This window comes from Homarus americanus, unplaced genomic scaffold (genome assembly GCF_018991925.1).
Source record: "Homarus americanus isolate GMGI-L3 unplaced genomic scaffold, GMGI_Hamer_2.0 scaffold48354, whole genome shotgun sequence".
Taxonomy (NCBI): Eukaryota; Metazoa; Arthropoda; class Malacostraca; order Decapoda; family Nephropidae; genus Homarus; species Homarus americanus.
This window is the reverse complement of record NW_024723833.1, coordinates 1,735,176-1,747,617: the sequence shown is the minus strand read 5'-3', so window position 1 is coordinate 1,747,617 and position 12,442 is coordinate 1,735,176. Positions and strand designations below refer to the sequence as shown.

Below are 12,442 nucleotides of genomic sequence, written 5' to 3'. Positions count from 1 at the left end.
CAACCCCCAGGCCCCGATGTGGGTCAGTGATCTGTGCCCGGGTGGGCTAATACCCCCCCCCCCAAAAAAAAATTGCTCCACAAAAATTTGTTTTCGGTTTTCAGAGCTTTTCACATCTTTGGGGGTGAGTACAAACTTAGGAGTAATACTTGACAAGGCTAATATATACAGTAGAGGAGAGTGAGATCAAGTCCCTAGGGGACAGCAGGTGTCCACAATGCTAAAAAATTTGGTATGGCAATGGGTAATTCGCTTTCAACGGTATTTATCAACTTATATATGGAATTCTTTGAGAAGAAACTATTAAGTAATATTTTACCACCTTCAGCAGTCTGGTTTAGATAAGTAGATGATGTAATATGTCTTTGGCCATGTAATGAGGACCTAAAAGCTTTACTACCACAACTTAACAACTTAGCCCCCTCGATCAAATTCACTGTGGAATTAGAGAATAACTGCAAATTACCATTCCTAGACTGTCTGATCCACAGAATAGGTAACACCTTTAAGTTCAGTATTTACAGGAAACCTACTAATGTGTGTTCATATATTCATTATTATTCTGCTCTCCATAATAGAGTCAAACAGTCAGTATTTTCATCAATGTTTTTACGAGCTCTAAGAATATGCAGTCCGGAATTCATTGATGAGGAATATAAACATATCTATAATATTGGCTTGAACCTTAAGTACCCTAGGTCTTTTATAGACAAATGCCTTAACATTACTAAGAAATCTTTTTATAGAACTGATCCTAAGCCAACCAATGACAATAAGGATCTCTTGGTATTACCATTTAACAAAAATCTCTCTCAAATTCCTATACAACTGAAAACCTGGACCGTTAATGTGACATTTAAAAACTCAAGCACTGTAAAACAAATGTTAATTAAAAACTCCCCCAACAATGCAGGCGGCTGCATTTACAAGGTTCCTTGCAAGGAATGTAATGTTCTACTTAAGCCAGATGGGTAAAGATCTTATAACTAGACTTAAACAACATAAATATAGAGTTAGGACAGGCCAGAAATCCAATGCTCTGTTCATTCATATGAGAGATAATAAGCAGTGCATTGCCAGGGATAATGCCTCCTCAATATTACCTTGTCATTCAATTGTCAGTAGGAACATTGTAGAATCCAGTCTCAATAAACATACCGAATCTGTCAACATGAATTTGAGTAATGGTATGTACAAACTGGATAATTTTGTGATTAAGAAGATTTGTAACCAGGTGAAAAGGTTGGGTCATCTTACCCTATGACCTGACTACGGACAGCTGCTGTGCTTAGAGATGGCATGGTCAATTTGTTATTTTTTTTTAAGAAGATTAGTAAGGGTCACTGCCTTATGACTGGAACATTGTGGACACCTGCTGTCCCCTAGGGACTTGATCTCACTTTCCTCTACTGTATATATTAGCCTTGTCAAGTATTATTCCTTAGTCTGTACTCACCCCTGAAGATGTGAATTACACAAAAGCGCTTGGGAACTTAGTGTTTTCTTGTGGTTATCAGCATATACTTGGATCACGCTCACCTACAGCGATATATATATATATATATATGATGAATAAGAGTCTGTGAAGAAGTCATGTGAGAGCAGAACTAATGTTAGAAGAAGAGTTAGAGGGTCAGGAAATAAGTTGTTCAGTTCTTGGAGTATAATAATAGATGATGGCTCAGGTGTTACTACACCTCATGTTCAATGTGATGGAGTGCATATGGAAATGAAGCAGGGAATGAAGCTTCATGGTTCATTAATATGAGGCATGCACAGAGTGAGTATATCCTTGAATTACTTTGTTGCACTTAACATACTGAAAACTTAATTAAATTTCATTATATGGTACAGGTAGCTTTTGTCTGATGTCTTTTTAATTTAATTATTTCTTTGTTCCCTATCTTTTTATTTAATTTTTTACCACAAAGAATTTTATTAACTGGTTGATGACTATAGACTATATATGCAATAATATAAACAGTACTTACCTTCTCACTGAGTAGTCTCATGCTGTCATAAACATCTGTGTAAGACTTAGCCCATGGAAAAAGTTCTTTAACCCAATTACACTCTGGCTGAGTTTCACACAAATGACTCTGAATATGGCAGCCATATCTAACTGCTAGTTGACCTAATGAAGCTAGCTGATCTTCAGGACAAGTAGGAGCAAATCGAGGAGTGACGATTGGTTGTACTAATGGAGACTGTAAAGAGAACCACAGAATTGTCAGTAAAACAGTTTATCATGAATATATAAAAAAAAATCCTTATTCAAATCCAATATGTACTTTCTAAATTTACATGTACAGTATATACAGTAGCTCCATATCCTTAGCTAATAATACTGGTAGCTTTATTAAAAAATCAATTCTCATGTCATACGTAAGGGACCAAAATAGTTCACATTAACATGTTGCATTTTTAATTCATTATGCATCTCAAAATAGTCAGTAACAGGTGGTTAGCTTGCTGACTACTTCAAGGAGTAGTGTCCCTGCCATATGTGAGCTCCAGGTCATCTGGTAAGGATGGTAGCACCTGGTTTGGGTCCCCTACCCAGGGGCATGGGTCAAGACCAACTATAAAGCCAAAAGTAGGGGCCTTGAACCTCAGACATTGGTTTTCCTTAATGATGGTAGGGAGGACGAGACACTCAGAGGAACCTTATGATTGAGCAAAGACCCACTTAAAACTGTGGCTGACATTAAAAGGGAATGTGGTGTAAAAATAAAAATTACGATACAGTACCCCGAAACTTGTCAAACTTGGACCTATGTTAGGATGTCCCATAAAAAGCAACATGGATACTGCAAAATCCATAGTTGCATATAGAGGCAAGTGCCGTATTTTACTGCATATAAGCAGCACTTTCTTGGGTGAAAAGTGGCTTAAAAAATCAGCCTGCGTTCTATATATGAAGTTGCAGTTTCCCGCAAGCTAATGAATCCCCCTGTTGCTGTCTCCAGTAAGCTAAATTCTACCTAACCCAACTCCAGAATTAAAAATAGGTTATTGCTTACTTAAACTTTATTATTTGTTTTAATTAATTAAAAAATAATTATTGTAAATATATAAGCTCGTTCTATAACTACTCTGTACTGTATTGATGATGATAACCCGAGATGATAAACATCCGTATGGCAGACACCCAACTCTTCAAAGATAGCAGTAACCATTTCTGAACTCTTACAAACATTACATCTTTTAATGACATAACTGCAACATTTATTTTTCAATCTACAAATACCTGATACTAATGAGGATTTACAGGCAACTTTCTTTTCACATTTGTTAACATCGCTGGCAGCATTGTACCCAGCATGACCTCTAGACTTGCTGACTATACAGAATTGTGAGACCCTGACCTGGATTATAATATAAATCATAACAATGACACTCAAACCTTCTTGCATACAACAGTTACAACTACTTGTAATTGTCCTTAAACAACCTTACCTGAATGCTTCTAATGTAACGGATGAATTCTTCTGTGTCTTTGATGGACTCTTGCACACTGAGCTCCCTATAATATTCAGGACAGTTACGCATCATGTTCACTTTACCAATGAGAGCACGCTGGCCCTTATCATGGACAACATCAGCCAGGATTTTGGAGCCCTCAAGGTGGATAGTTCCAAAGTATGCGGCAGTTGTTGTCCCATTCCTGAGCAGTCGTTCCTAAAGGAAATTATAAAAAAAAATCTACTGTGTACACTGTAACTATTTACGTACATTTAAAAAATAAAAGGTTAGTTACTAACATTTTCCAGTGAGCATACAGCAAGGTTGTCATTTTAATATTACTATAAAAACAAGTTGTTCTCAATACAAAAAAGAATTAGAAAAATTCTAACAAAAATATTCTTTAGCTACAGTCATTAGTAACCCTACATAATAATATATCACATTTACCATAATAACTATTAGTTTTAAATGTTCAATTGATAGGAGCTGCTTGCTATTTTTTTCTTGTTTCTTTATTTCTTTACTCCTTGTTCACTTCATGTACAGTACTGTACGTAAGCTCTCACTTGCTATGGCATCCTCATCCTTCTACTGATCTATAAGGTGTAAGCACAGGTAACTTGTTCGTACAATAACATGCGAAGGTCTTACAAAGATATTAATGTTTCAATAAGATTTTGTATCCCGATCTCTGTTCGTATACAGTACAAGTGTAGTATTCCAGTATATGTTAAGGGTTATACTGTATATACATTTACAGTAGTTATTCCTCTTTTAATTAAATTTCTTTTTATGTAATTCTGAAGTAATTTAATACATATTTTAAGGAAAAAAATTCCCAAGTTCAACATACATTTACTGTATATACTGTGAAATCATTAAAAAATGATGAGTACATTCTGTACCTGTAAGTGTTTTGGACTAGATTTTAATCATATCTCAGTTTTAAATATTTATCATATGTATGGCATTAAAAAAGTGTATTATTTATTTTCTTGTTTTTTTATTAGTTTTCAAAGGTGCCATGCTTCCGAGATTCCCAGATGACTACCCGGTAGTTTCTAGATTTCTGAGATTCTACTGTGATAAATGCAACACTTACCACTACTTTACTATAGACTTCTCTGGCAAAAAGCGTGTCAGAGAAATTGGCTTCAGTTGGGAATGTGTAGGTTTGCAACCACTCAAGCAGCGGCAGGTCCATAGCTACACCATTGTTAGGGAACTGTGATGCATGGATGTGTGTGTCTATCATTCCTGGCATCATAAACTGGCTGTGATGGGGAACAAACCATATTAGTTACAAATTAATAATCAAACCTGTTTTATGAAAATGAGATCACATTGAATCAGAAATGAGGGAAAATATTTTCTTTCTCCTCACAGTGAAAAAGTCACATTTTCTTATTTTAACTTGTGGTAGTGTACAGAATTAAGATTTCTGAAAATCTTTGAATATATCTTTACAAATATTAATGATTCACACAATCTTATTAAAAATTCACATTGCAAAGAAAAGATAAATATATAACTATTTTGCATAGGATTTTTTTTACCAATATTATAATAATAGTCAGCTTTGCTGTCCAACTTACAGTGGATACACATGGATAAGCTCACCTTGGTGTCATATAGTGAATGTTGGAGTCTGTGAAGCCATACTCAGCCTTGAGGTGATCCAGCTCCTCCAAACTCTCCATAAATTCAATCTGTTAAGGGAAAGATTATAATGATACAAATACTAAAAATACATTAGATTTAAAAAAAAATAGAATGAAAAAAAAAATCTCTTCTTTAATACCATAGCCTCATCTGAGCTGGATGTCATTGGTAGCATGCTTACTCCTCACCAATGTGACTCAGAGCCAATAGTTGCTTTGGTTGATTTGAGAAGGGTGCTCTCCAGAGTGGCCCTACAATTTCTCCAGGAAATCCCATTTCTTCCTGCATCTAACACTGGACCCATGTGGGATGGCCTTTGCTGGACCTCCACAGAGACCTGTTAGATATAACTGATAGAGGTATCCAGCATAAATATGTCAGCCTCCAGGATGTTTAAAGTAAATAAAAGTTTCAGCAAACTTTTGGTTTCAAAGACAGCAAAGAAGACTCTATTTAATATCAAATGAATGGGTATTAATTGAAATGAGGCATTCAGATATTTCAGGACTACAGTATTTTCCATAAGACTGGCAAATGGTTAACATTGAGAACTGACCATTGAAAAAAAGGCCGACTCCCAAGTGCCTTGCAGTTTTAGGTAAATGGAGAGTTTAAATGTTAAACCTAAGACCAACAAGCATGAGTCCTTGTTACAACCTTTTGGTATGGATCTGAAATTTCCAAAATACATATCTGACATACACAATTACTGACAGGATATTGAAGAAAGTGTCCTAATGCCTCTTTATGTTTGTGCAGAATGGATATTTAAGTTCTGAAAATGATACTTAGCAATATGCATAACCATCATACAAGTTGTAGTTTGCACCAGCAGTAAAGGTGACATTTACTGGTAATTTGAAAGAGTCCACAGCATCAGATTTTGTAGCATATGAATTCTAGCCTAGTGTTTGCCTTCTTAAATGAAACAGCCAGAGGAATGCCACGATTTCTGGAGTAATGTGGATAGAAAAGCAAGAAATGCAGCATTTTACCTCATATATTTGTCTATAAAGCAAAACTAACTGGTTAAGTTATTGTTATTGTTACTGTTACTAAATTTTGGAAAGGTTTTCAGCAACTATCACTAAATTATACCAATAAACTGGATAAGTAAAACATTATAAAGACAGTGACTTGTGACTTTATAAATATTCTTGATACATTTGGATGCATGTGTGGAGCCCATAAAGTTGGCAGGCCTGTGGAACCTTGGAAAGTGATCGCCAATGACACCATTCACAGTGTTGGGTAGCCAGGTTTCATTATACTTTGGCCAAAGCCAGGAAGATACTTCATTATCTCACTGTACATTTTCTCTTAATGTATGATGATCAAGAAATGTAATATCCAATGGTCTTTAATATATTAAAGTTATAGCCAATGATCTTTAGTACCATTACAGTAGTCAAATTTACATTATCTCTAAATATAGCAGTTCAGTGAACAATGATAAGACATGTGTGATACAAATTTGAAGTACATCAGGTGAAGTATTGCTGAGGTATTGCCCAGAAATTAGTGTGTGATAAAAGAGAGCAAGGCTATACAGTATGTTGTAGGACAAAGTTAAAGGGAATACCTTCCACTCTCAGCAGCCTACCTTGGTGTTGAGAACCCCCATCACCATGTCGGTAAGAACAACCATAGGACTGTCCTCCGTTGAGTGGACGAAAGTACCAACAAACACTTCCATATCAGATCTGGCTCTCTGCAAATGCAAAACCCAAGTCAGAAATTATTCACAACCACAGAGATTGAATTAGCTGTTGATTCTTGATCTCTTACACTTTAGATATTCTCTTTTCTTGTGTGTGGTGTGTACTGCACTGTGCATGTCTCACTAACCTGTATGCTGAAAATCACTGACATGTCCACACCTATTTTGTGATAGAGATGTCTATCTACTTACCTAATTTCTAACATGGGATTATCCATTTATTCACCTGTCATGTGTAAAGGATATAAATATCTATCCATTATCTTATGTCATAAAAATGGTTATCTATCCTGTATCACAGAGAAGTCTATCGACCTACTTAAGCCTATGTTCAGGAGATATCCAGCTATCCATCTGTAATGAATCATGAAGATTGTTCAACAAGTCCTATATTTTGTTCTGATGATTATCTATCCATGTTTTGGTTTTTTGAGTTGCAGAGATATCAATCTATTCATGCATTTCCACATCTCTAAATGCCATTTAGAGATGTGGAAATGAACACGCATCTGTGTATTTTGTGTCATACAAATACAATACTGTACTGTACTATATTCACGTGTTATAAGTTACAGAGATGATTATTAATCCATATATTTTGTAACAAAAATACCATGTATATCATTATCTTGTGCAATCCCTTTAAGCAGTTCTACATTATATAGAGTAATTATAAAAACAATATTAAAAATTCAACTTTATCACAATATATATATACAGTATTACCCCGCTTTACGCGGTTTCACTTAACGCGATTTCTCATATACGCGGTGCCTCGCCAGAACCGAACTTTCACTTAACGCGGTTCATCTACTCATATACGCAGGAAGCGGCGCGGGCACGATGCGCACAAGGTCGCCCAGTCATCAAAACATTACCGAGTTCTTCACCCGCCACCCACCACAGCCGGCCCAAGTCAGTGATAGTGATAATTATAGTGAGCATATGGACTTATATGGACTTTGAGGGGTTTGACAAAGAGGCCCTGCAAGCCTCTGTGGTGGATAGTGATACAATTGATACAAGTGATACAGGTGAGGGCCAATAATCTGCCCTCTGCCCAGCCATCTTTTCTACTAATGTAAGTGTTAAAAAACCTAATATTATTGATATTTCTCTTAATTATTAATTGTGTGTGCATACCATCATAAAGTTAAGATAACATTTTTACTACAACATAGTTGTGTGTCGTCAAAAAGTGGAGTTTGGGGGTCGGGCCAGTCTCTATTGGAATTAATCCCATATGTTCTGTTGTTCACTTAACGCGGTACCCTGTGGGTTCAATTGACCGTGTAAAGCGGGGTACAACTGTACATATAAAATATATATAAAATCAACACCTCACCCCACCAGGCTCCTCGTGTTTCGAAGCCAGATTTGGTAAAACATTACTCTGATCACCTAAGCGGCACGGGTGAAATATAAGAGAGTCTAGGACTGCTTTTAGTGTCCTGGTGGGGCCCAGAGGTAACGTTCCCCGGTCACAGTTATAAGATCGTGGGTTCGAATCCTGGTGGGGTGAGGTGTTGATTATATGTAGAAGTCCTCTTGCTTTATTGGGCTAATGATATATATATATATATATATATATATATATATATATATATATATATATATATATATATATATATATATATATATATATATATATATATATATATATATATATATATATATACACCTAGACCCCGACTTACGACTACGTGGACTTACGACCGTCGGGACTTACGACCGCCTCAGATATAGATAAAAAATTTTTTTTTAAATGACACACGCATTTTCTATACCGAAACGTTTCCAGTTAATGTAGTCTCCATGTATAATTAGAAAATTATGGGGGCCCCATGTGCATTCAGCTGACTACATTAAAGGTTAAGTGCTCAGTCACACTGTATCCATTCCTTATTATTTATTACTTTCACTGTACTGTATCAATTCATCATTATTCATTACTTTTACTGTACTGTATTTCATTGTAGATTTTTTATTAAAAAAAATTTTTTTTTTATCTATGTCGGACTTACGACCATGTCGGACTTACGACCTGGATTTGGGTCCCTAACCCCGTCGTAAGTCGGGGTCTAGGTGTATATATATATATATATATATATATATATATATATATATATATATATATATATATATATATATATATATATATATATATATATATATATATATATACAGTGACCCGTCGTTTAACAAACGCCTCGGTTAACGAAATTTCGGTTAACGAACTGCCTTCCATAAGGATCTTCAATTCGGTTAACGAACAAAAATTTGGTTAACGAATTTCTTACGAACCGACCTCAACATGTTTTCGCTTGCACTGACCGGGCAACCAGCTTTAGTATCAGTCCGCCAATACATTAATCGGTTCTAGGGCTTAAATTCCTTACTACTTTAGTAAATATCAAGTTTATACTATTCAATAATTTTAAAAGTTTAATATTCAATTTTTTAGTCATTTTAACAATTATTGAACATAATTGAAGGTAAAGTGACTAGTTTAATGCGCGGCATCCAGCCTCTTAACACAGCAAACAGGCGTTAGTCTCTCTCTGTTTTCACTGGAGGTAACATCTTGCTTGAGACTCTCTTCAACTAAACGCTTTTTTCTCTGTTTCCAAGCAAATTATTGGTCATTTTGAAATATATTTTACATATTGACAATATATAATGCAGTGCAGTGTTGATTTAAAGAAAATAATCTTGAATTTCACCAAGAGAGCTAAAATTTTATGGGTGAAATGGCACCATGGGGTGACTTCTCTTCCACCCCAATGCCTTCTCTTCTTCCTTCTCCTCCACCCCCATTCTAAATCCCATCATCATCATCATCATCATCCAGGAGCCTTCTACATACACACCTCAAAGTAAGTGAACTTTTCTACCATTTTTGTTGAATTTAGGAAATTTTCGGTGAGCTGGAACCAATTACCCAAAAACCCATTGAAACAATGGTTTCGGTTAACGAACTTTTTGGTTGACGAACGACCTTCTGGAACGGATTGAGTTCGTTAACCGAGGGGTCACTGTATTGGCCATAAGTCAAAAATGCAAAAATAATACATAGAAAATCTAAAATGGGTGTCTCTTTTTCTTCGCATCACCACGAAACTTTCACTTTTAAGCTTGACAGCCATTTTAAATGGAATTACAAACGAAAATTTTGTCAGTTGACAGCGCACTCGCTAACGTCGGGACTCGAAAATACGTAATTTGAAAACAAATTTGGTACGACTGGGGCGGTCGTATGTCTGGGTGGTCGTAAGTCGAGGAGTACCTGTACGTATATACAGAAATGTACAGGTACATGTATCGATCCATCTGTTATCTTTGTAGCTGTGTTGTTAACTATAATGCACTTTTACCTGAATGGGTCAACACGATTGCATTAATCCTTATGAGAAAATCAATTAGTCAAAAAAAATAAATTCCTAAACTAATCCAACTTAATTTAACCAAATCTAAACTACCTTAACTTAATCCAACCTAAACTAGAAATGTACAGTTGGCTTCATAGAAAGTAAGGAAACTTCCAATGATGTCAACTGTACCTCATGCAGTCTAACAGTTGATCATATGGTTCACTTTAAATGATATTCCGTATTTTTTCCTTTTTCTTCTCAAAAAAATTTTCTACCCTTTCCTTTTTACAGTAAATAATTCTAGCATCTGTCTATTGGTAAAAACTTTATTACTTACCAATTTAGACTGACAGTTTTCCATTATTCTATATATTGTACTTTTGCTGATATTAGGAACTTCAGGATTAAGTGAGAGGAATCTATTTCTTGTCTCTTCTATTGTGATATCTTCTTTGTGTGAGAGAATATCCATTATCATTTGTTCGTGTTCATCTGATAACTTTTTCTTTCGACCCGTTGAGGTTTTTCGTTGAATTCGATGTTCTTTTTTGAACACCTGTACAACTGATGATACTGTTGATTTAGCCAAGTGCATGAAGTCTGCTACTTCTCTAATTGTTCTATTTTCATTGAAGAAAAGACTGTGAGAAGAGAAAAGGCATTATACAACATTTTAATTTACAGTACAGGACTGTATTCCACTCTGTTCTATAATCTATAATTCACTGGTTTTGGGGATGAACATACTACAGTACTGTACTGATGTGTGACACTAAGTTGTATGAAGCAACATATATTAACCAGAGGGAAATCTTGGGGCCCTTATGTGGAAGGGAAACATCACTGAACACATCTGGTAATATAGTAAGAGATAATGAATGGCAGCAAACTGGAAAATGTTTTTGCACACACAATATAAATTCATGAAACCATGCACAAAAATACTCAATCCATATCCTACCTGATAATCATCTCTCTTTCAGCAATGGAGAGAGACCGTCTTTGTCTACTGATATCTTTATCTGACGTAGTGTCTATAGGTCCCGTCTCTTCCATTATACTAACACTTGGCTCAAGTAAGCTGTGATTGGCTGATGTCTCTAAACCTGTCCCTGTCTTCTGGAAGAAAGGTTTCCATAATAATACCTATACTGTATAAAACATGGCACACTTGTTACTGTAACATTTTTTGAAGACATTTTTGCTTCTAACTTAGTGTACAGTTTATACTGTACAGGGGGGTATATGCTAATACCCTACTGTACTTATATGAAAAATATTACATAGATCATCTGAAGTACACTACAGTACAGTATTATGATTATTTCAGTAATATATCACAAGCCTTATCCTCTACCTCATGTCACCATTTGAACACTAGCCAATGGCCTCCACAGGAACTGTATATTATGAGCAGGGATCACCTAATAATTCCATATTCCAAACTAAATAGGGAGAACTGACAAGGCTCTGGTTTCTTGCAGTGATTCAGACTCAAAACTTATAAGCCACCTAGACATAATTAAACTTTTAACAGTTAGTACAATATTGCAGTTACTTTACAACTGAACTATAATGGTGGTTTTCTTTATAGGGGGGAAACTTATGGTAATGTATAAAGGATTCACAAGTCTTCCTCATATCATATATCACCATTTTGTGGAAATTTTCCACATTACATGGGTTAGCCATGATTACCTAATGGTAAGGTGGCCCAGTTGCTATCAGGCAAAATTTAAGAAAGGTTTACACTAGATGCCCTTCCTACCACCAAACAAGTTTTGCACAGGCAACTGGATATTATTATACTGGTATGGAATTTCGAAGCACCCTCCGAACTGGCAATTCAGTCACAAATCCCTGAGGTAATCAAAGATTACCTGCCTATCATATGAATAATTACATTATTTTCAATAATATTTTTTTTTTATTGCACTAAGATAAGAATAGTAATTACAGTATTGTCACAATAGTTTTTGGCTGCTATAACTAATGAAGAGCATGGTAATAAGAACTGCTTTGTTACATTGTCAAAATGCACTCATAACTTCTTTGGTAACCCTTTAAGGACAGAGCCACATACTGGAAGGTAGTATCCTTTACATTGCAAATTTGGTCAATGAAAATACAACTGGTAAATGAGAGATGAATCAGTTGTTTTTTCCAAGCTAATACTCCCCCAGTAGGTAACTCATAAAGCAAAGTTACAAATGTTGGTGAG

General features: G+C 35.5%; 1 protein-coding gene across 3 annotated transcripts in view; it reads right to left on the bottom strand.

Moving 5' to 3' along the window:
* Positions 1 to 12,442, bottom strand: part of LOC121863723 — a 58,853-nt gene that overhangs the window by 16,481 nt on the left and 29,930 nt on the right. For 2 of the 3 annotated variants that reach the window (XM_042362471.1, XM_042362470.1), the window contains exons 6-12: positions 11,183 to 11,340; positions 10,559 to 10,862; positions 6,734 to 6,841; positions 5,089 to 5,177; positions 4,571 to 4,742; positions 3,460 to 3,681; positions 1,992 to 2,207 (exon numbers count right to left, since the gene is read on the bottom strand). In XM_042362471.1, coding sequence (XP_042218405.1) covers positions 1,992 to 2,207; positions 3,460 to 3,681; positions 4,571 to 4,742; positions 5,089 to 5,177; positions 6,734 to 6,841; positions 10,559 to 10,862; positions 11,183 to 11,340 — 1,269 coding nt within the window. The remainder of the gene's footprint in view (positions 1 to 1,991; positions 2,208 to 3,459; positions 3,682 to 4,570; positions 4,743 to 5,088; positions 5,178 to 6,733; positions 6,842 to 10,558; positions 10,863 to 11,182; positions 11,341 to 12,442) is intronic. The other variant, XM_042362472.1, reaches the window with a different exon arrangement.